Below are 24,048 nucleotides of genomic sequence, written 5' to 3'. Positions count from 1 at the left end.
TTATAAGAAAAATGACTGAGCCTGTTTTATTGAAACTTGGTGGAGGGTGGGGTATGGGCCAAAGAAGAACTGAGTAACTTTCTGGAGCAGATTCAATCACTTTCTTCAACATGCTGAGATCAGGAATTTGCCTGTTACATTTTGCCCTGACCAATAAGAGAGTAGCATATCCATCACATCTGCAGGAGCTTCAATAATGGCTGCTTAGAGGAATTAATTTGATATATACAAATACAACAATTAAGAGTTATTACTTTTTTTTGTTGAGCTGCACAGTTGCACAATTTAATCCACACTTTAGTTTTTTTGTTTTTAAGTAATGCCCTTATTTCTCATCAATCTTACAATGTTATGGTTAACTTGGTTGTTTTTCTAACAGCTTTTAAAGAGCACAACACCAAACTGGTGGCCATCTCACTGATATAGTCTCTGAAACCAGAGGTACAGCTAAATGTAGTGAGGTGCCCTGAGCTGCAATGAGGGAGCATAAACTTTGCAAAACTGCACATCTGATTGTCAACAATCACACACTTTGTTGTGTTCAGCTCACTGTGCTGTCTGCCTAGAAAACTGCAAATCAAATGTCATTTTACACTGCACAAAAATATCATGAATAACTCATGGAAATGAGGGCGACTACATAACGTTTTTATGTGTGTTTCTATGCACACTGGAGTAAAGGAAGAACAGGATAAGGAGCTTTGTTTCACGATTATTGGATTTTGACTCTGTGGGAATGGAATTATCCAAACAGTGAGAGGAAAGAAAACACTGAACCGCCCCAGTTAATGTGGAAAATACGACACATCAACATGAGCTTCATAAGGAAGTTCATTTATTCAAAGCCGATGTCATGAAAAGTTTAAAGCCTCATTAGGGGATTTCTGACATTTTCCGCTCTCATTCAAACTGACATGGTAAATGTCATTCACTGGTGAGTCAAGATCTCTGCACTGAAGAAAACCAAATTTCTTGACTAAGTAGATTCCAAGAATTTTGGGGGCATTTTGGGCCGAATTGAAAATAGAGAGATGACAGGAAGCAAAGGGAGAAATTGATATGACACTTAAGTCCCCTGCCAGCCTCAAACCATAAATATTGCATTTTTCTAATTACCTAAAACACTTCTAAAACACAAATAAACTGAAATACATCTATACTACTTCAATATGTAAGTAAGGCTGAGGATAAGTAAGGCATGGGAGGCAATATAAAGGCATGTTTACCGTAAATTCTGTGTTAAAACAAACAAAAACTCTTTGTCGAGTATGCAAACTAACTGAACTCACATAAGAGCCAGGTGATCAGAGAGGAAGAAAGTAGATACGTCTCCTTCCTCACCACTTACTGTACCCACAGAGCACAGAATCCCCCAGAGTGCTTCAGTGGAGCTGCTCTGTGTCAGTAAAGGCTCTGGGGTTGAACTGCCTGAGCAGCTCCCAAAGGGTCAATGAGTGCAACTGTCTGAATGTGGCACAGAGTAGCTGATGTTTTTTTACGAAAATGTCAGCCTCACCCGTGCTAATGATCTGTCACTGCGTGTATGTGCTGCTGCTGACCTGTATCTCCTCGTAAGCCTCGTCAATAGTGGTCACTTGGTGCTGTTCGTGTAGCGCCGGCTCGTCGCAGAAGAAGCACACCAGACTCTTGTCGGTGAGGCAGAAGAGCTTGACCTTCTCGTGGTCCTTGCAGGGATAGGAGCTCCTCTGGGCGTTGAGGATGGCGTCCAGCGGGAAGGCCGAGTAGCGCTCCACAATGTTGGACAACTTGAGACTCGGGGAGAGGTGAGGGTCGGCGAAGGTCCTCCGGCACTCGGGACAGTCTCGCACCCCGTGAAGCTCCTGCCTGCTCCAGTGCTCGGTGATGCACTTTCTGCAGAAGTAGTGCTCGCAGCCAAAGCTGACGGGGTCCTGGTAGATGCTGAGGCAGATGGAACAGAGGAGCTCGTCCTTCAGACAACAAGCCATTTGCAAAGACGAAGACTGAGCGGCATCTACGAGGGCAATGCTCTGAGGCTGAGGGTTCTTGGTTTTAGTTTTCACTTCGATGGTTCACTGCCATGTACGAGTCCACAGAAAGGATCTTCAGGAATCTTGGGACTTTACTTTTATTGTGTCTGTAGAAAGATGATAAATAACAATGATAAAATTCAACTTATCTTTTACTAGATAATAAGCATTTGGGGCATGGTCGGATATAGTCACAGTGGAGAAATCATTAACAGGAGAAGATTCTCTCAGTTACATATTAACAAAGTAGAGTTCAATGAAGGCCGACTCAACACATAATCTTACTCAGAGAGATTTCAGTGTGATGCAGAGCACGTTTCCCACAGCTAACATTGGTTACCTCTACCAAGGCGGTTATGCTTTCCTTGGAATTTGTTTATTTGCTCGGAGGATAAAGCAAAAACTACTGGATGGATTACCATGACATTTTGTGGAAGCATGCTGAAAGTGTCAGGGAAGAACCGAGTACATCTAGTTGTGATTCCAGAATTATGATTACTTTCCTAAAAATTGTGGCAGTTTCATTTTCACCCACCATCATATCCATAAAATCTGCAATTGTGGCATCTTTGAGGAATTGACTTTTTATCTTATTTCTTCATGAAAATAATGCAAATACAGAAATGTATGAATTGTTACAAATGTCTGTTTTCTTACAGTAACCTGCACAGTTGCACAAAGTTATCCTGGTTCTGGTTGACTTCGTGGTTTTTCCAACACAATATGACCTAAAAATAAAAATGCAAAGCTGACAACTAACATCTTATTAAATATGAATATTTGCTGTTATTTTTTTAACAGTTTCATGATTACTTTTCGTGATACACTAAAACAAGCTTTTAGGGACGTTGGTGACCAAAACATATCTATATATTAAGACAGTGACATTTTAGAGAAAATAATTGCCTCAACAACGACTGACAATTCAAATGAATGTTAGATGCAGCCCCACTCGAGAGCACGTGTAATCAGGTAACTTGGAGTTTTGCAACATTAAATAACTGAAACAATAACATTAATCTGGAGCTGAACTTTTGTTTTCGCTTTGCTGCATCATGTCATTTTACGGATTCTGGCCTCAGATGAGTGTCTGCACCAACCAACAGGCAAACAGGGAAACACCTGCAGCGGTGTGTTCTCCTCCCTCCTCCCCCGGTGTTAACGAGCTTCCTTTTAAATCCCCACCCCCCCGGTGGAGGGTCTGATGCAGGTTCCCACAGGACAACGAGCCCCTCAGGCTGTTTGTGCTGTTAACACGTGGGGCTTTAAATGTCTTGATCCACCTCTGTAAACAAAAAAAACCGAGCAGGACCACGACACCTCCAGCCCACAGCGGGAGGATGAGAGGGGGCAGAGGCAAACACACAAAAGGAGGCCAAATACTAACTTAACAAGCGACTTCTTCAAAACATGAACCCGGGGGGCAGTGTGCGAAGGGCCGGGGTGCATTCATATGACAGTTCACACGCGAAGGAATGGATGGAAAGAGAGGAGAAGACACTCAACTCACCCGCGTCAGCGCAGCGACATCGGTGGATCTGATACGAGCCTCTTTCAGGAAGGAGAGCAACACACAGGGCAACAGACGGAACCAACGCTGCTCGGCCATGGGGGTGTGCGTTTATCAAACACAGCCATTACAAGGTGCCTGCAGTTTGGGTATGGATATGAAATGTATGAAATATGAGTTAATATTTATTCCTCATGTGATTGTTTGTGATTTGGTGAGTTAATATAAATCTTAACGAAAACAAATCCACGTCTCACTCCCCGTTCTAACGATGGAGTGGCTCAGACTTCCCCGGTTAGCATAGCATGGTTAGCCACCTCGGTTTCAACGAGCTAGCGTGTTCAAATAAACGAGACAGGAACCGTAACGTAACCCGTGAGAGAAAATACACTGAAGATAAGAGCAGGAGCTGCCGCTGAAATAAACTGTCACCGTCCACGGGGAAGTTTCTCACGAGCAAGACGCGAGAGAAGCCGCAGCAGCTGCCGTGTCCATCTTTGACCAGCAGGTGTCAGGGTGGTCCGCAGGGTGTCCACAACAGGTGAGTTTCCTGACAGATCGATGCACGTGTTTATCTGCGATGGACTGAAAGTAAAGATCAACACAGAGCTGAATGTACTGAGTCTGTATCTGCTAAAAACACATCCAAGTAAAAGGAGTAGCCTCAGTAGGAGGTCTTTGATATTTGTATACAAAGGTTTTCAATATGTTTTTACAAAGGTTTTCAGTATTTCTACAAATGTCCCCAATATTTCTTTTTCACAAATGTCCTCAATATTTTTGCAATTTTTTTTACGAAGGTTTTCAATTTTGTTCAAAGGTCTTCAATAATGTTTATAATGTCAATATTTTTTTCTACAAATGTTTTCAATGTTGCTTTTTATACAAAGGTGTCCAATGTCTGTTTACAAATGTTCCCAATATATTTTTATACAAAGTTTTTCAATATTGTTCAAAGGTCTTCAATAATTTCTACTGAGGTATCTCAATATTTCCACATAGATCTGCAATATTTTTCACAAAGGTCTTAAAAAGTCACAAACAACGCTTATAAGAATGAAAACAACTTAACAAGTCCCAATCATTTTACACAACAACTTTGTGATTTGTAAGTTTATTCTACACAGCTTCATAAGTTCATAATCAAGCATGTAACCTTTTGCATCATACTGTATATTTCACATTATATAAGTTGTACATCAAATCATGATAAAATACTCTTGTGAAAATATAGATTTCTACCACTCTTTACCCTACTCAAAGTTATATGGCCAAATATTCATCCCTTTTTCATGTGCAATTACTTGCACTTCTGCTATGCCATGAATGTAGAGGCAATACTCACAACTTTATTTACAGTATTCTGTATATATATATATACATAAACAGTGACAGCAGTATGTTTTTGATATGGACACACATCATCTTGTCCTGATGAGAACATACAATCCTACAGGTTGTTTTTAATGTTAAAAACAAAGTATTTCATTCACACACATTAACTTGCACTGTCCTGCACTGGCGTCAGCGGGTGTTTGCCATCTTCTTGTTGTGGACTGCTAAAGGACTCCTCTTCCTCTCCAAAGGGGAGGTGACTGTCTGATTCTGTTAATTGTGTGACGGACGGTGTCCCGCAAGACCCGTTCCCAATGTGGAAAGTGATGTTGACATTGAATTGGGGATTGGCAGTCAGGGGGCTGATGATCTGGGGGCTGGTAGGCTGAGAGGAGGACTCTGAGGGGACACTGGGCTGAGGTGTGACAGGCTCTGTGTTGGAAATTAAAGTCATGGGCTCTGACACAGCAGGGTATGAATTGTTTAAAGCTAACGTGGACTGCAGAGGGCCAATGGAGTCATGGCTGCCACCGCCGTCTGTTCTGGTTGAAGTGTCGGTGTAGTTGCTGGACTGACTGTAGTCACTGCAGGCTCCCGCTTTGTCAAGTAGAGACTGTTGTTCTGGACACGTAACTGTGAAAGACATCAGCTGCGTTTCCCCCAAATAACTCTGAGTGATCTGCTGTAGAAAAAGATTTATTATTTTAGTATAAATTACGGCCACAACTACAGTCAATGGCCACTTTATTAGGAACATCTGTACAGTTTAATGCAACCCAATGCAGCTGTTCTGCCACAAAGTCCACTCTTATACCTATAATGTTCAGAGGTGTTGATTCAATTCTAAGTTTTATCCCTGAAGTCATAGGTCATTGTGACAGTGCTTAATTATATTCAGATGTATTTTCCAGATTCAGCCCCCTCATATAGGACATAGAATTAACTTCACAGTTTATTTAATGTGTTCCAATACACAACAACCTTTAACTTCAACCTCAGAAATAATCATGTAATTGAATTTACACATATAATTATAATAATAATAAATGGTAATAATGAGAATAATAAACTTGAATGTATAGCACATTTCTTAATCATGTCAGATAATAGAACAATAAAATAGATATAATTATGTAAATAGATAAATAAATAAAATTAGTCAGTGTAAATAAGTGCCAAATGTCAAACATTTTAAAAAGATTTCATAAAAAGTTCAACAAAAAGAGTTTTTCTGTGGGGGCAGAGCTTTTGTATTGAATTGTGATGCATATTTTCACTCTCACAGAAGAAAAGCAATAGATGACTCACTTTATTATCACTCTCACAGTTTCCATTTGCATCTACTTTCGGGTGAAATTTTTCAGCATCTGGGAAAAAAAGCAGAGTGAACATGCAGTTAACAATGAAAATTGATGTGAAAATGTTGTACAAATATGTCCTGATAAAGATGTTGCCAAATAATGGTCATTATTATCCTGTATTTCAAGTTGTTACAGAAGATAAATATAATGTAGATACAATCAGCTTTTTCCAAAAGAACTAGAGAATAATTAATGTCCCTTTTTTTTCTGCAGGATATAGTTACCTTTGCTCCTTACTGCTTTACAAAGGAATACCAGAATAATTATAATGAAAATCAAAAGGAATCCAATGACTCCGGCAATGACGGCAGCTAACACAGAGGTGAACATGGACAAAACAAGGGAGAGAGGGAGAGAGAGAGAGAGAGAAATATTTAATACTAATTAGACCTCACAGTTTTTGCATGATGACTGCTTAGATACAGCAAATCAATTAACATACCCAGTGAAATTCCAGGTGCTTTGTATGGTGGTAGGCTAGTTGTTGAATGGTTGAATACTTCATTTGAAACAGATGCACTGACGGACAATGTGGCGTCTGAGATCGCTAAGACTGTGCTCCTTATTGTATCTGCAGTCGAAAACAAAGTGCCAGGGTGATACCCTTTGGTTGTGTCTGGAAGCAATGTGGATATAACAGCCCCTTCTTCACACAGGTTGTCGGACGCAGCGTTGCCTTTTCTAGCAACAGCCTTCCCATGACACCTGTAAGGAAAACAAAGCACGAGGTCAAAGGTTTGAGTTTCTAAAGAGCTGAGAACAGTGTGTGTCCTTCCTTCACTCACTCCGTGTGAGGCCGACAGGGGTCCGTCAAGGAGCTTGTGTTGGAGAACATCCCATTAGGACACCGTTCACACCTCACATCTGAGTACGCCGTCCCTGACAACAACATGCATCATCACACTTTACATCTCATTTCACTTTTATGATACATACTATATGTAACATGGTACAGAGCTTAGATACAGACATGTTAGCCACCACTAGTTCAGGCAGTCAACTCAAGCTCTAATCATGTGACATGCCGCACTCTGCACAATCCTCTATTACAAACACCCTCCCAATTTGGCATTCTATTTAAGCTGCAAAGATTTCCCATCCCTCCCTTTGCTTGTTAATGTGTCTGTTGCCCTGCGTCTGTCTCTTATTGCCTGTCGATTCTGCCCCTCCACCACCCCAGCATCCACCTGTAGGCTCTTTATTCCCATTATATCTGTGTAATCATATCTGGGGAAGAGAAGAAGTCAAAGCCTAGACACCAAACTCCAACTATGTTCGGCTGCTGCGATACACATTTCAAATGTGAGTTCACTGACTAAACTAATGACAAAAATATTTTATAACAACATGCAGTCTATAGAATCACCGGTAGATTGGTGAGCAAGAGCACATTTTCTTCAAACTGTAATTGTGCTGTGCATTATACATTTTCAATAAAATGGTTAATTTTAAAATGTTTTTCTTAAAACGTAAATATATAAGAATTACATGTAAGTTAAACAAACGGATATGTGAGGTGATTGAAAAGTAGCGGGCGCTGTACCTGGCACAGAAACTCCAGAACCAGCTTTACATAGTCTGTACTTTCTACATTCTGCACAGTAAGGGTCATCAAATTCCACGATGCAGTACATCCCAGGCTTGCACACACACCCGGCCCGTGTGATTGAGGAGCAGTTTTGGGCATATTGCAGACCTTTATCTGGTTATATAGAGAAAAATATACGTGTTTCAGACAGTAAATGTGTTAGAAAGTTGTAAAAAAAGTAGTAGCAATAATTATAAACTGCTAAATAAAATCATTATTATTTGTGACATGGAGATTTGAAGTGCAGCTACTGACATGGTTTGCATATGCGACAGGGTGAGCAGTTTGGAGCGTAGTTCCATTTCTCCATGTACTGGTTTGGGTCACACTGTTTACACACACTCTCAGTGGTGTCAGAGCATTTCTGACTCAGTCGCTGTCCTGTTATAATATATACAACAATGAATCCATATTAATACACATCAGTCACCGATTTTCTTATTACCCATCTTACAACAGCACATTGACATTGTAAGTCCACAAATCCATGAACGCACTAAAATATAAAGATGCCCTCTATGCCCAAGCTTTTACCAACAAGGTTGTCTTTAGATAATCTTTTTTTTTTTTCAGACAGGACACAGTTATGTTTTTCAGTATAGTACTTTGATATGAGTATCTGTACCTTTTTTTTATTTTATTTTATTTTTCTTAAATGAAACCTTAAAAGTTGCACTCCTCGCTGTGTTCACAGGACAACACTTACCAGGGGGGCATTTCTTGCAGCATCGATTATTTACCACGTACTCTGTTGTCGAGTTGCGACACCTTCCATCTGAGTCTGGTCTATAGGGCTGAAAGCACAGCGACAGAAACTGAGATGATTTTAGCTTATGCTAGTCAGGATGAACACGAAACGCCTTTTCTCATAAGTTCCATTAAAACAGCTTGGATGCCTGTTCAAATAAGGTAAACTGAGTAATTTTAAAATACGGACATCTATACAATGTCGTGTCTTTATATAGACATGTATCTTCCAAACCCTTCTCCTTGAAATCCACCTGTTCAGAGGTAAACTATAAACCTTTAACCAATTTATAAAGCAACAATTTAGCCAGTGGCTAAGAGGAAGCAAACAATTTGACTGATAAATAGTTGACTTTTTTATTGTACCTGTCCACCCACACCTGCACCCGCTTGTTCCCTTCTGGTAACACCCCTGGCCTGAGCTGCAGACGTGGTCAAACAGGCAGCCATTGTTCTGAGTCTGTGGGAGGGACATTTCACTTCTACAGAATCTCCCCTCTCTGTAGGGACCCACTAAAATGTTTTGGCAATAGGCACACATGCATCCTTATTGTAACAACCAAAACCTCACTTGCTCTCTTTTAGCAAAACATCATATCTACAGTAACCACAGCATTGTTGTGCAGAAAAGGTTCAGGGCTCAGTAGCTGTTCACACACACACCTGTCCTGTGCATGCTCTGAAGGGTTCTCACCACAGTAATACCCTCCAATGACAAGCAAAAGTACGATTATGCTGACAGCAGCAGAGTATTTCTCGTATTACAGGAAACGGATGATCAACCTCGAAGCCTTCAGTTCCGAAAGCACACGTCTTCTTTGGTGTGACACTCCATAGCACAGGCAGCAAAGGTAAAGATAAACCTGAGGGAAGCCTCAAGTTATTAATTACCGACGGTAAAGAACATTCTGTTTTTTCCTCTTTCTCAACCCCTGGTGCCAGGTCAAGTGCTAAGTGATAGTGAAAGACAATAGAGAGAATTGCTGCATCATTTCATAATCAGCTGTCTTAACAATGAGACCAAAACTAAATATTCAAGCTGTTTAACCACATTAATTATGTGTGACACCGCCACAGTATGACTGTAATTCTGTATAACACAGGAACACTCACTGATAATGATACTGAAAAGGAATGTAAGGAATGTCAGGAGGAAATTCTCTTTTTTGTCTTTAGGACAGGTGACACTGGTGCATTTTATAATAACATGTTACAATTTACAAGTAAGGCAAACATCATTTGACACTATTCTAATACTGATGTTGAAAGTGCCCGCTACTTCACATTCCTTAGGATTCATTCAAGTGAAACTCAAACACTTCCCAAATCCCTAAATAAACACCACAAATGCACAACCGACTGAAAGACAAACACAAAGCCTACCGTGGTGGTTCGGACACACAGCAGAACCAGTAGTGCCAGTATTTCCTTCATTGCTGATGAAATTAAAGACCGGAGAGGACACAGCGACCAGCGTGTGTGTTGCACTGATAATGTTTTCAAGGCGGGCCCGACAGTCTGTGAAAACAGCTAGAGCAATTTCCTCGACCTGAGTCAAGTATTTGTAGGAAGGAAATGAGCAGGCAGGCGCTACCTCTTACTCACTGATCTGATGTGAAAAACCATTATGAGGTTAGAGAGACTTTAGATGAGGTAAATAGCTGATGCTGTATACTTGATATCTACTGCATAATCACAATACTGTGAATTTCTAACCGACTTGTGTCTAAGGGGAGTTAACATGTCTTTCTGAAGTAATAGAAAAAAGCTGTCAGAAAGAAAAGAGATGTCCACAAACTACTATAAATTACTTTTAAACATACAATATACGTCATCCCTATAATAGGACACACCAAAAATAAAAACTGGTGAAGCCTTTTCACAGTGAATGTTTTTAATGACATGACAGAGAAAAGCACTTTTGAATTTAATAACATTACCAATGGCTCAGTTCCATGAAGTGTCCCAGTAAACCCTCCGACTAAACCAAAACCAAACACAATAGTGGGGTCCTGGGACTTTGGTGAGTTACTTCTGTTGCAAAACCAGCAGTAGCCAAAAATACTGGTCCCACCATGGTCAATTCATATCTCATTCATTAATTATTATAGTGTAAGGTATTTTCTGTATAATAACAAGCATACAAGTACAAGTGTGAAAATTAGTTTATCCTCCATGCTCTTTGTCTCATTCATTTGTATGAATAGGTGGACAATGTTCAGGGCTCACTTTTAGCTATGAAATAAACTCAGCAGCAGAGGAAACAGGAAGTGGACTCACTTATACTTTCTCTTCTTGTTTATAACCAGACAAGTCCAGATACAGTGAAGTCCCTCAGAGCCCAGTTGTGTGTGTCAACTGTTCATCGACATTGGTTTTGTAGATTTTTGAATTATGAGGACATGATCCCTATCTACTCTATTTAGATTCTAAAGTACTCCTTCTAAATTTGAGAAGGAGTACTTAGGAGACGACGTTCATGCCTAAGGTGTCTAAGCTGTGGTAGGATAGTGTAGCTGTTGTGATAAAAAGAATAATTTCAACCAGAAACCCTGTGTGACTGCCTGGCAATACTGACGTGTTACTGAGAAAGCCACAGAAGCCCACCTCACCCATAACTACTTTATTTTCGTCAAAAACTTTCCCCTTATAAATACGCCCAAGTACAATCGCTCATGTTGTGACCGGTTTAATGCCCATGTGTTTCATTTTTTTTGTTCCTGTATAAGATGCTGACATTTCATTTTAAAGTTTCCCCTCCCACATCCTCAATCTCTGCTACTCGAGTCGAGCAGTAGCAGCCCCTTGCTCTTGTACTTGTGTGTGTTATTAAATAACGTCTTATGATGTGATCGGTATTTGACTTTGTTGCTGTAGTTGAAACTGTGTCATGTAGAAGTGAAATTTCATGTGTCTGTGGTTTGGTGCACTGATCTCAGATCCTGTACATTAGTGTTGAGTAATTATTAGGATTTTTAAATAATAAAGTTTGAGTCAGGTATGAACAAACTGCCTGCTTATACACTCAATTTTATTGCATATCGGTTCAGTGCAGATCATTCAAATCATTGCTGTCAAATTAGTGTTGAACTAAAATAAACTAAATAAAGGAAATGTAATTAACTTTATTTACAAATGTATTTTTTGGGGCTTTTTATTGCCTTTTTAATGGATAGGACATAGTAAGCTTGTGAAAGGGAGAGAGAGAGAGAGAGCGGGGGAGGATATGCATAAGTGGCCGTGGGTCGGAATCGAACCCGGGCCTCTGCAAGTTGAGGTGACAGCTCTACCAGGTGAGCTGTACGCAGCACCAAACTTTATTTACTTAACTTTTACTTTATTGCGCTCATAATTTTTCTTGATTTTATTTTAACACACCCTGATACATTTTCTTCAAATCCATCGGCCTGCATGACACAAAATGGAACATTTACAGTGATGGTGTGGATGGCTAAAGTATTTGACATGAAGTATATGTGGTTGTGATTTCCTGTGAAATACAACACATGTATAGCACCTACTGCCTTTGTTTTTACTGTCTTCATGGTACCACAGTGAGGAAGTGTCAAAGGAAGTTAAAAACTAAAATACGTTTGAACCTGGTAGCCAAAGTGTACAGCTGGAAAGGGAAACAAACAGGCGTCTCCAAGCAACAGACATGACTCAAAACGACTTCCTCTGTATTGTGAGATTTACAGAGGAAACTCAAATTGAACTTTTAGGAATAATGTGGTAAACTATTTTCTTTAATCTGGGGCATAACACCTCTTGCCTGGCATTCATGAGGCCGACAGTCACATGTAGAGCTTAATCTCTTTGGAAAAATTATGATATTATCTATCCAATGTTTTTTGTTCAAAAAAATATAATGTAAGCAAACACATTCCCTAGAGACGGAACAGAAAGGCATTATCGAAATGATCTGTTTACAAAAAAAGACGAACAGATCGTAGACTGTATATAGAAAATAGACTAATTACTTTTTATGGCATCAAATAACTAATTAAAGCCAAACTTACTGGACAAATGACCACTTGCACAAACATCGGTGTAATAGGAACTACTGAAAATGATGGAGACCATCAAAATGTATTTGACATGAACTTTGACGGTTTAGTTTGGTCCATGTCCCATCCACTAACATAGAGAGGGCTGGGTTTATCATCTATACTGCAGCCAGCCACCAGGCATCAAGATGCTTTGGCTTCATTTTTGGAGAGCTGTCATGTCGTCCATCATTATCCATGGGAAATCCTCTTGGATGGTGTCTAATGGCTCACAGTATAAACAATGATCACTTAAAACAGTTTTCATTCGTCAGCACCCTGGGTATGATGTGCTTCCCATTTTATTCCTGGGAGAGAAGTGTTGGAAGTTGTGACGTGCCAACTTTGACACATTTGATATCTGGTCAGAGATCTGGTTCACAGGCACAGAGAGATTCTGAAAAAATAATATAACCATCATTAGAGAACTTTGCCAATTTTGATGTTGTGAATAATGTTTAGACTTTGAGATGATGTAGTTAGCCTGCAGTGTCTCACCTCAAGTTCATTGTTCTTCGTATTCAAACTGCTCCGCAGGTCGAGGCTGCTGGGTGGTGGCAGGGTGCTCTGACCTGTGTGGGACCAGCCTGAGAGACAGTGCTGGAAAAGATTGAATAGATCCAATAAAATGAACTAGAACAACAGCTGCAGAACTAGTCACGATCAACCCCTCCCATTTCTGTTCCTGAGTTAGGACATTGATGGCACAGTTAATTAGTTGACAATTAAAAATCATCATGTAGTGGATTTTCAAATTAAAACTCTTACTCACCGAAGGTAACCCCAAACTATCAGAAGAGTCAAAGCTACATCGCCGGTGGGCTTTGTACTTGTAGGGTGGCAAGAGAGTGGAGCGAGGGATGCTGACCCTTTAAAATAAAAGAGTATGTGTATTTTAAACTTAGTTATACTTTTGATTGGCTTTAAAACTGTACGCAACCTCTGAAAGCACGGTATGTGATACCTGATAAGAGCTGGTTCAGCAGTAGTGTGAGGGTGGGAGGACTTGGGCTTTTTGCAGACAGGACAGCACTCCTGATGGTGAAGCGGGACAGGGAACAGTCTACTGTTAATCCTGTAAGAGAATGTACCTGGAGAAGAGGTAAGCAGGTGGAGACAAGAGTTACTTCAAGTGTCGTGAAAAGAACAGTTAGAGAACTGAGAATCGTGGTAGCATTCAGATAAAAGTCTCTTCTTACACTGATGATTGTCTGTGTTGGCTTCGGTGTCATCCTTGTCTGTTAGCAGCGTCAGCCCTGAATGGTTCTCCACAGATAATCTAGGAAGAGACCTGATTTAATAGTGATTTAATAAAGGTCAATTTGACACAATTAAAAAAGTCACAAGTGCAGTGAAAAGGGAAGCACTCACTCTGCTTGTGGGCTGTGGACACACTCATCCTTGTGCAGCGATCGGAAATTGCGGAGATCGTTGAAGAATTCATCGGAGCGCTCTACAAACGTGTCCTCAGCATCAAGGACTCCTGAGAGGAAAAAAGAAAATCAGACATCACCTATTGGACTATGCATAGAGTATGTGTTTGAAAGAGATGTACAGAGAGAGACCAATGTACCTGCTATCCAGTCATATCCAAGCAAGGGCTGCAAATGATGCCTGTCAGACACAGGGGTTTCTACACATTCGTCAAATGTGACTGGGCTCAGCTCCTCACTCTAGAAAAACGAATATTGAAGAGAATCAGCTGTTAACAGAATAATTCCCTGTACTGTAAAACTTAAAATCAATCTACACAAAAATGATGTTTAGGGTGTTTGTCCTGTTGTTACATCTGCATCTCTTCCCAAACTCATAAGAGTCATAATTTACTGTAACCACTCCAAAAGTAGCTCCAGCAGCTTAATTTAAGTTCTCTATGGAGAAATGTTAAAAATGGTGCTTCCTGAAGTCTAAAATTAATCTTGTATTTCCTCATTGGTTAAATACAGCCCCAAAACAGTCCTCTGATAAATGTAAGCTGCACTCTAAGGTGCCTAGGCGACTGTCAAACATTCAGAATGGAAAATTTAGCAGATAACGTTAACATTGGACAATTAGACTTCACTTGGTTGTCTTCACAGAAAGTTAATTATGTTGATAATGTTGATCTGAGTGAACATTTTGTGCTTACATCTTCTTTGCAGTTCTTCACTAAACAGGACTTGGTCATATGTGATGTGTCCTGCAGCCTGTCCTGGATTTGAAGATGTCTTTCACCGTCATCGAGAAGGTCTGACGAGTCCGCACATTGAGCGGTCTGCGACGGTGGAGTAACAAGGGTGTGCTTGATGCCTGCTTGTCTCTCGCATGTATCTGATGGAGATTCTGAGGAACAGACGAATCCATCAATGATTCAAGAATGAACTAGTCATCACTTGCACACCTCACGATGTGGATGTGCAGATGTAGAGTCACAAAAGAAAAACAACATGATCTGATATTTTATATGAAGATCAATATTTTCAAAAATGACTTTTTGTTTTACCTGCTGAATTTGGTACATGCCAAAAGTTTGAATACTACTGGAACGCAATATGAGGACTTGTGGACAACAATGTAATTCTCATCAGGCAGCTAACTCTGCTCGTATCAGACTTCAGACCGGTTTTATGCACTGAGCCTCATTGTGAACTGTTTAATTACCCGCAAATCTCACGGCGGGTCTGGTGAGGCCGGCCCTGGCAGGACCTCGGCCTCCCTCGGTCCCAGGCACCGTCTCCCCGGGCTGTCTCCTCTCCTCAGCCTCGTCCTCTCGGTCCCTCTTTCGGCTGCAGCCGCTCACACGCTCCAGTTTCTCTCTCTGCTGCTTCAGCCGCTTCAGTAGATCTTTGTTACGCTCTCGTAGAAAGTCCGCTGGTTCGGTGGAAGACATTTTCACACGTTAAACCACGTTTTGATCCCGTTGATCGAGCCGCAGGTGAAACGAACAGCTGAAGTTTCGAATTGAACCCGGACTCCATAACAACGCGTTGACAACAATGATCTGATTGGCTGCGAGCGTTCTACGCTGCTTCCGGTGTAACCGACGGAGGTTTTTCTTAAAGGGACAGACACACATTTTACATACAGGACATGGTGTTGAACAACAGAGGGCGCGTTTAGTTAGCCAGAGCCACTGGAGAGCAGGAAACACAGGTCATACAGATGATCCTTACCATATGGAGGGATGGATGGATATATGGAGGGATGGATGGATGGATGGAAGGGTGGATGGAGAAGAGATTGATTCTTATCTTAGTGAAATTATACCATAAAACTGGTATCAACTTCTTTATCAAACATAACTTAAGAAAAGATGAGCTTAATATGAACTAAAATAATAATTCAGGTCTTACAACAAAAATGCACAAAAGCCAGGATGGGGTGTGGTAGACCTGTCATATTTAATGACCTACTGGCTATAGGTGAGTGGTGCAAATGTCTATCAAGTCAAGTGTAGAAAAGATGTGAAGTGATACGGCTTGGAGCCCTAGGACAGTTAACACCTTTGCCAGGTTTCTGATCCAGTCTTGATTACAACCACCCCAAACACAGCCAGAGTCATACAGAACTATCATCAGTGACAAGAAGAATGATGTGTCCCCACAGATTCCTGGTCTCATCATGGAGTCAGACACTGAAGCTTCCAAAATCCACAGAAGACCCGTTGGAAGTTGTCCAAAATGAAGAAGAAAGTATAAAAGATAAAAGAGCAAAAATATGCAGTGATCCATTTCATACTGGTATATTATTATTTATCAATGTTTTCTTAATACAGACTCAAATGTAGCAGCTGGTCAGCCATGGAGTGGATTAATGTAAATTGTTAAATACTCAAGCACAATAATCAAAATCTTCAAAGTTGTTCTTATTTACAGAGCTTTATAGAATCTTAGAATTAACTCAGTTACATTCCACTACTGACTAACAACCTCCACTATTAAAAATATCGGTGTGCTTTAAGTCAGATGTATTTATTTTGTCAGGTCAAATTGAAGTATATTTTATCAACTAGAACTCAAGTAGATAAAACTAAGACCCCCACAGTTTGTTGAAGATCTGAAGGAAGCCTTTGAGAACTGAGTTGAGCCAAAACAGCACCACTGCAGCTCTCCACATAAAACCATATTAGGTAGAAAGAAGGAGTAAATGTCAGGGCAGGCAGTTCAAATAGGAAACTCCTACGAGACGGCTGCAAGAGGTGCCAGGACAAAACAATAAAACATGGGATAACATGAAAGTCCAGAAGGTTTTTATCAACAAACTTATCCCATATATTTACAACCCAGGATCATCCTTTTCATAATAATTGTGGGTTGAAATGGGAGCCAAAATATAAATGACTTGTTTAGAGATTTGCAGCATGTGGAGACACACTTTACTATCTGACTGTGCAGCCCATCAGGAGTCAAATTATTATAAGTACAATACCATCACTATCTTAAACACCCTATTAATTATTATTAAATAATTACTAATTAACACATTATCTGCATTATACATTCTACATTATAAGCTTCGTAAAGGTGTAGCATGTGATAGTGCTTTTATGTTGGATTGCATTCGATTTTGCAGGCATATATAAAGTTGCCAGTAAATGCATATACCAGTTCATTGATTAACTGATCAGTTGTTATAATATGGTATTCAAATTTACATTAGAATTATAATTTGTCATTTGAACAAATTTACAAGAACATTTAAAAAATAAAATGTACAACGAATTAAATGATTTACAGCAGGACTCACTTTGCTGAAAAGTGTTGATGCACTGAACACAACTAAATACTGCTCATTGAAAATATTATCCAATTATGCACACATACACATCATCACTCACAAATTTTCATCACCAATATTTAAAGTTTGAAGAGTGATGAAATGATGCTTATAATGAACACCACTTGAAATGACAGTTACGCCTTAAATATGTTACCCCAGTGCATGCTGGGTCGCTTTCCAACACACCTACCTCATGTAACAGCAGTCATGCGTTGCCAGTAAACCAGTCCATTCATGGACCAGTCAAATGGTCCATCAATCAAGATCATTTCAAACAGGATTAACAAAACAATCTTCAAACTGCTTTCAATAGAACCAAATTGATTGGATAATCTATTCAGTCTCAGTCATAAGTTCATGTATGACTGCAACACACCTCCATGTCCACTCAATGCATGATTGCATTTGCTTGCAATTTTTCTAAGATGCATGTATTTATGCTTGTATGAATATGTACACATCACATGACACTCATCTGCGCACACAACCTCCTTCTGTAAAGATGATCTGATAATAAGCATATGGCAATGGCACAAACACAGTGAGTTCTATATGTGATATCCCATTAGGACTTGAGGCAGGTTGAGGAGCTGGTTATGCATATTACCAAATCTCCACTATCTGTACATGTTGCTGCTGTAAGGTAATTGTAGGCTATTTAATCAGCATGCATGTAAGAGATAATCATCATTTTCTCTATATTGACCGATGGTTTATTGACTTTCTTCTTCAAGGACATCATGTGCCTGCAAATGTGTCGACAGTAGTATGCATTCAACCTCTGCTATAGGCTTGATGACATTAGTGTATTTACATTAAACCTGTCCATCCATGATGGCACTAATGACAGTGTTGCAGGTGGTGCAGGGTCACAGGCATAATCTTATGCCTGATCCCCGTGGTGCGAGTGGTGTGGAACTGCGTGGGTGAGCTGCTGCTCAGTATTCCTGTCACGGCTCGTTTGCACTGAGAGCTGTCCAGGCCAGTCCAGTATGATTAGTTGACCACAGTAGTGTGGAGTTGCACCCCATTATCATTTTACGGTGCCAGTCATGAAGTCATATACTCCTCCCTGTCTCTCTAATTACACCCCTACTGTTGGGCTCCAAGCAATTACTGCCTGCCGCCAGAGCGCTTCGTTGTTCATTAGGCCCAGATAACCAACACACCAACAACAAAAAACAAAAAAAAATTGGAATTGACCAAACAACAAAAATATGACCTAGGAAATATATTGTTGATGTCATTACCTTAAAGAAAATAAAGGTGTATGTAAAGAAAAATAGTGGAAAACGAATCAAACAACTCTGAGAAATTTGGGGCAGTTGAACATTATTGAATGTATTTTTTGTTCCTTGATATGTATATGTCTTGAATCTTTGTGTCCTGCCCTGTGTTTTCTTCTGTGTGATGCCTGTCCTGCGAAATGAAGGTCCGATATTGTACAAAACTACCACATAAACAACCAAAAACATTTTGCCTATTGTTTGACTCTCTGCTGCCTAGTTGCTTTATTTTTTGTGTAGTCTAATTACACAAGGTTCTGACTGACTGTCAATGAGTCTCTACTTTTGAATCATTTATTAGTCCATCTATCGGAGGCTAATCATAAACTGAAAAGTTACCAATGTCACAGGAATAACAAATTGGCTAGAATATATTAAAAGACACTATTATAATTATAATATCTGAAAACTTCGTGATTTATACATCATCATTTCTTTTTATATTGTTTTTTGTTGTCTAGATAGCTTTTTTATTCTAATGGAGGATCTCATGTAGCTTCACTACATTTACCTGCCTTGGTCTGCATTCGTGTCTTCCTATGAACCCAACAGATGTGTTACTTGAGTATGAAATGTATGATTTGCGTTACTCTCATTAATGTACACGTATATACTAAGTGTAAGAAAGACAAGAGGGAGGTGGTACTGAGAGGCTGCTGTGAGGATGGCTCACAGTAAAGTGTCCAAAAAGCCGTAGCTTAAGAGTTATTTGACAAACTAAAGGACTTTATAAATAGTCCTGATTACCAGCCAGTGCCCCAGCCTGCTATAGCCACCAGCCAGTGTCTGAGTTGGCTAAACTTCAGTCTGTATTTCAGTGGGCTAGTCTCCAGCCTGCTTACCAGTCAGCATGCCTTTGGCCTTGTAGCCTCCAGGCAACCCCCCAGTTGGCTATCCTCCAGCCATGCTAGCCCCCAGCCAGAATCCCTGTCATTTCCATACTATGAGCCGTCTCATTTCCAGGGAACTCACCTTGCTTTTCCTTGGTGGTATCTCGGGGTCAAAAACCAATAGAGGATATATTGGTCTTGAAGATTCTTAAAGCTTCTAAGTACCATTGAGGCTCAGCTTCTCAGAGTCCCACAGCCTTCAGACATCCTGTCTGCCTCTGCATCAGAGCTTCTGGCTGACACTCTGTCTGATCCTCCGTTAAGGATCCCAACCGACATTTAAATGTTTTCTTGTGTCAGTGACGTGTCGACTCCTGCTCCTGGTTCCCAGGTGGTTCTGGTTAGGGTTTTCGCAAACCTATGCTCAGCAAACACCTGCCCTGGTTTCCAGTCACCTGCAGTCTCCAGTTTGCCAACTAGAGCATCTGTAAACCTGTCTCCTCCAATTAACATATCTTCACTGCTTCTACCTGACTTGGTATGATTGTCTATTTCCAGTTTCCTGTAATCCTTAAATCATGACAGAGATACCTTTTTACCTTGTGACATGGTGCATTATCATGGAGGGTGTACGTCATGACAAGATGGTAAATTACAGCTTCAAAGGGATGCACATGGTGAGCAACAATACTGAAATGCTCAACACTTGACTGTGGCATTCAAGCCATGTTTGATTGATTGGAATAGGGGCCGAGACTCTGCCAAGAAAACATTCCCGACACCATTAATCCACCAACACTAGGCTGGACTGTTGACACAAGGTGGGTTGGGTCCATGGAATCATACTGTTGATTCCATGGAATCATACTGTTGATGCCAAATACTGACCCAACATTCATTGTGTCTCAGCTGAAATGTAGATGCATTAGACCAGGCGACATTTTTCCAGTCTTCTTTCGCTCAGTTTTGGTGACCTTGTGTCCACTGACCCTCGGATTTCTGTTATTGTATGACAGGAGTGGGAAATTACATTCATGCAGAGCCATTGGTATTTCTTAACCCAATTTGACCCATTGCAGACATTATCGGTCAAGATCCCTCTAATGAAATGTTGCTTTAGAGGAAAAACACTGTATCATTTATGTGGTATAAAGATAACGGGGTTTTTTCAATCTGATCTGAATTGTCTCTCGACTCCTCTGTTGCAGAGTGGCCGTCATCACAGTGGGAGTATGAGAAGGCAAAGGAAAAAAGGAAATATCCCGAAGACAAGGTACACATCCACTGTGTGTGTGTGTGTTTCTGTATGTGTGTGCTCTTGTGTTCTATCAAAAACCTGGGACATCTGTCCTGTTGAACAGCTGCAATATCTCCTAACAAGCTTTTAATATATTTTCTGGAAGCAGGCATCTCCAAATAAATACTGCTTGGGGGAGATTGTGACAAAGCAGAACAAGATGAGGAAACATCAGAGAGTAATGGACCAACCAAAGAGTCTGATCGAGAGCGAAAGGGGCACTCTGACAGAGGAGGGTGACCAACGGGATTGGTGAGGGAAGTGGTTTTTGCTGATAGAGAAAGGGAAAGGGTCGATTGTCCCCACCGCCGCTGAGATAGTGGTGGATGCTATTAAGATAAGGAGGATTAGACCTGCCACAGTGCTGTTCCCGCTGCTCTAACCTGAGGGACGGAGAGTGAAGAGTAAAAGGCCTCGGTCAGGAGGCTTTATTGTCACTTCAGCTTTCAGCGACCAAAAAAGCTGAAATCACAACATCTTTTCTTTTTGATACTGTTGCAGCAGCACTGAGTTAATTGAGATGAGTAACATCACATGCACGTGGCACATGCACATTACACACATGTTCAGAAAAGAGGGAGGGACACCAATACACACATCCTATAAAGCACACCCTGCATAAGTAGATTACAATTTCTTTTTTAATGGCCTGTTTTTAACTTCTTTTCAACAAATTTATTCCCAAACCAATTATGCTCTGCCACACTTGGGTTTTACCAGGAGGAAGAGTGAGGAGTGAGGACGCCAGAGAAAATGTCCACGAGGACCCAAGCAATCACGCTGTGGTCACATATATTTCAACGTATTACACCTGGAAGCGGCGGTCTAATGGACACTAATTTACGAGACGGGGACAGAGACCGGGAGGTTTGCTCCGGGTCTGATTCCTCTGAGTCAGTCGGCAGTGGGACCTCATTCTGGGGCTTTTATGTCACTGCTGTGCTTAATGGCCTGTGTGCCTTCTCTGAGGCCTGCTAAACACATGCAGTAAATCAACAGAGGAGGAACATACCAGTTAATCACAGCCTTTGTTTCTGACTGAGAGAAGGCAATACATCTAACTGAATGCCACCGAGTTGACAGAGAGCGCATCAGGACGACTAACGCTGTCATGTCAGAGAGACTAACTTCCTCAGCAGCTGTGGCTGCGTCTGAAAAGAATCAGATTTTTCATCCAATCCTCACCACTGTCAGCAAACCACACTTATATAACTGAGACTAAAGTGTTGTTCGTATTTGTAAGAAGGGACAAATGTAAGATAGCATCACCTCATCGTACAGTCACAGTTAAAAAGCTTGTCTTTTTAAATAAGCATGGTTGTAAACATTGCAATTAAAAAAAACTCAAATATTCCGGGCTGGTTTGGTTTACGCTGCCGGACGGCCTAATCCCACAATATTCAACACGGGACATAATTAACAGGCAGAGGAGAATGTAAAGCAGTGATTACTGCTATTGTCAAGCTGCAGGCACTAAAATAGCTTCAGGCTTAGCTAAAAACAAAATGAGAAACTGTATATTATGTGCTGAAAAATGAATCTGTCTACAAACAAGAACATGCTGCTGATTTTTTAATCTAGGTTGTAAAAGAAAAGAACATTCTTATCTTCTCTACATTATGCAACCTGTAATTTAATATCACTTTTAGATACAAGACAATTCTTTACCAAAATATATAAAAACCAGCAACAGCCAACTCCCCTTTTTTTTAAATCTGAGAGTTTCCAAGCACATATTTCAGTTTTTGCCGCAGGCTTTTAGCAAAGTTTAACAGCCTTCTCCATCAAATACATACAGTAGCAGCCTTCTACAATAGCCTAATTAAAAAGCTTTCAAGCTTGTTTTTCAGATCCACTAATCACTGAGACAGTTCGGTGGTTGTTTATGGCCTGTGTGAGCACAAGCATACACTGCCTGACAGCAAATGAATCTCCAATAATCGAATTTGAGGTTCCCTATTTAAACGTAATTAGACTTGGCATGTGGTCCGCACTCAACTCAAACATGTACGGTGTAATATCTAGAGTGAAAACTGCAGCAATGTCAGGATTCGAAGTTAGGTAATGATCATGGCAGAAATGGAGCGAGCGACACGTGAGTGGACGATTCTGCAGCTCAGAGCCGAAAGCAGAGACACAGCCGATAAGAGTTAAAAGATTTTGAATCCTTACCGTCATAAATCAGAAAAAATAAAAAAGGGATAAAATAAAAGGCTGGGATAAAGCAACCCACCTTTTAAAAGCACTGATGTTCTTCTTAGAAAAGAAGCTCAATTACATCAGATTCTCCTATGTAAATAGAGACTAAGATAAAGAAGCTTTCCTCTCAGAATCATAAATTTACTTCACTACTTTAATGTCATGCGCTTTGTCATTCGTTGGTTTGCAGTGAACCCACGACACCATGCATGTGGGATGACGTCATGGTTCAGGGGGACAGAACTGTGACACCGTTATGCCTGATTACATGTTGTCTCTTGGCCTTTGCTGATTTCTTTCCCTGCAGTAATAACATGTAGACCATGAACCAGTATTTCAAGAAAGTGCTCACGTGACCAATATGTCTTACCGTGGAAGATGAATAAGTCATGGTGAGTTTAGACTATGATGCACATTAAAATTTTAAAATCTATTCCGCAAGAGGTTTGACAGAATGTTTTTTTACTTGTTTTGGATATTTTTGGTTATATTATGAAAAGTTTTTACATATGTAAATATTATATTTATGCACATACCCTTAAAAAAGTGTAATCAACTTCAGAATATAAAAATATCAAATTAAAGATTGAAGATCATTATTCTGTATCTGTAACTGAAGTCCATTAATGTCCATGGATGAACGAATGGAAATTAATGGATGTAGGAAATGTCGGAAACACAGACAGCGAATCAGAAGTGGAGCTTGACCTCTCTCACTAAAATAAAGTATATTTACGCATTTATTAACATGTTTTATTTCATTGTGGTTAGATTTGTAGGCAGAGTTAAATACACTTCGTGTAAATATTGGCTTATGAAAGTATTGTTTATTTAAAAATTTAAAACAACAGTTTTTTTTCTCCAAAACACGTTTATTTTAAGCTTCTGCTTCGATACTTCAACATTTTCATGCTCCTTCTTCTTCTCTAAATGCTCGTTTCGATTTAGATTTTGACTGAAATCAATCTGCGCATAACTTGTTTACTCTCATCTTGTCTCGGGCAGCAGCACCACCTGAGCAACTGGGCGCCTACGAGCACCAGCCGAACACACTGTGGCCCCCACTCTATCTCTTTATTATC

At 40.3% G+C, this 24,048-nt stretch overlaps 3 protein-coding genes across 6 annotated transcripts in view; all 3 read right to left on the bottom strand.

The window, feature by feature from the left end:
- LOC118104843 (E3 ubiquitin-protein ligase TRIM62) overlaps positions 1 to 3,616 on the bottom strand; it is a 30,784-nt gene extending 27,168 nt beyond the window's left edge. The window contains exons 1-2 of the mRNA XM_035152090.2: positions 3,520 to 3,616; positions 1,560 to 2,116 (exon numbers count right to left, since the gene is read on the bottom strand). Of these exons, the coding sequence (XP_035007981.1) occupies positions 1,560 to 1,967 (408 nt within the window). The 5' untranslated portion in view covers positions 1,968 to 2,116; positions 3,520 to 3,616. The remainder of the gene's footprint in view (positions 1 to 1,559; positions 2,117 to 3,519) is intronic.
- Positions 3,617 to 4,617: 1,001 nt separating this feature from the next.
- tnfrsf1b (tumor necrosis factor receptor superfamily, member 1B) lies at positions 4,618 to 10,119 on the bottom strand. 3 transcript variants are annotated; one of them, XM_035152087.2, is made up of 9 exons: positions 9,934 to 10,119; positions 8,510 to 8,597; positions 8,059 to 8,184; positions 7,759 to 7,917; positions 7,001 to 7,094; positions 6,658 to 6,920; positions 6,440 to 6,526; positions 6,163 to 6,221; positions 4,618 to 5,536 (listed from the first exon to the last, which is right to left on the bottom strand). In XM_035152087.2, the coding sequence occupies exons 1-9, from the start codon at positions 9,982 to 9,984 to the stop codon at positions 5,018 to 5,020; spliced, it is 1,446 nt and encodes a 481-aa protein (XP_035007978.2). In that variant the 5' UTR covers positions 9,985 to 10,119; the 3' UTR covers positions 4,618 to 5,017. The 3 variants fall into 3 exon arrangements, with proteins under 3 accessions (XP_035007978.2, XP_035007979.2, XP_035007980.2); XM_035152088.2 differs by having other exon boundaries at positions 4,618 to 5,533; XM_035152089.2 differs by having other exon boundaries at positions 8,510 to 8,589; positions 9,934 to 10,055.
- A 307-nt stretch (positions 10,120 to 10,426) lies between these two features.
- LOC118104844 (migration and invasion inhibitory protein) lies at positions 10,427 to 15,568 on the bottom strand. 2 transcript variants are annotated; one of them, XM_035152091.2, is made up of 9 exons: positions 15,237 to 15,568; positions 14,725 to 14,918; positions 14,170 to 14,269; positions 13,968 to 14,079; positions 13,796 to 13,887; positions 13,561 to 13,687; positions 13,369 to 13,465; positions 13,095 to 13,196; positions 10,427 to 12,993 (listed from the first exon to the last, which is right to left on the bottom strand). In XM_035152091.2, the coding sequence occupies exons 1-9, from the start codon at positions 15,463 to 15,465 to the stop codon at positions 12,868 to 12,870; spliced, it is 1,179 nt and encodes a 392-aa protein (XP_035007982.1). In that variant the 5' UTR covers positions 15,466 to 15,568; the 3' UTR covers positions 10,427 to 12,867. The 2 variants fall into 2 exon arrangements, with proteins under 2 accessions (XP_035007982.1, XP_035007983.1); XM_035152092.2 differs by having other exon boundaries at positions 13,796 to 13,875.
- Between the last annotated feature and the right edge of the window lie 8,480 nt (positions 15,569 to 24,048).

Source organism: Hippoglossus stenolepis, chromosome 3 (genome assembly GCF_022539355.2).
Source record: "Hippoglossus stenolepis isolate QCI-W04-F060 chromosome 3, HSTE1.2, whole genome shotgun sequence".
NCBI lineage: Eukaryota > Metazoa > Chordata > Actinopteri > Pleuronectiformes > Pleuronectidae > Hippoglossus > Hippoglossus stenolepis.
The sequence above is the reverse complement of the archived record's forward strand: the minus strand, read 5'-3'. Positions and strand labels throughout refer to the sequence as shown.

Excerpts from the sequence above, each read along its gene's own strand:
- tnfrsf1b (XM_035152087.2), bottom strand. The coding sequence starts at position 9,984 with ATGAAGGAAATACTGGCACTACTGGTTCTGCTGTGTGTCCGAACCACC. Across the intron at positions 7,095-7,758 it reads TTCTGGAGTTTCTGTGCCAG|GGACGGCGTACTCAGATGTG; the intron begins GTACAGCGCCCG and ends TGTTGTTGTCAG. Across the intron at positions 5,537-6,162 it reads ACTGTGAGAGTGATAATAAA|CAGATCACTCAGAGTTATTT; the intron begins GTGAGTCATCTA and ends CTTTTTCTACAG.
- LOC118104844 (XM_035152091.2), bottom strand. The coding sequence starts at position 15,465 with ATGTCTTCCACCGAACCAGCGGACTTTCTACGAGAGCGTAACAAAGAT. Across the intron at positions 14,919-15,236 it reads ACCCGCCGTGAGATTTGCGG|AATCTCCATCAGATACATGC; the intron begins GTAATTAAACAG and ends TCTGTTCCTCAG. Across the intron at positions 12,994-13,094 it reads CGAAGAACAATGAACTTGAG|AATCTCTCTGTGCCTGTGAA; the intron begins GTGAGACACTGC and ends TTATTTTTTCAG.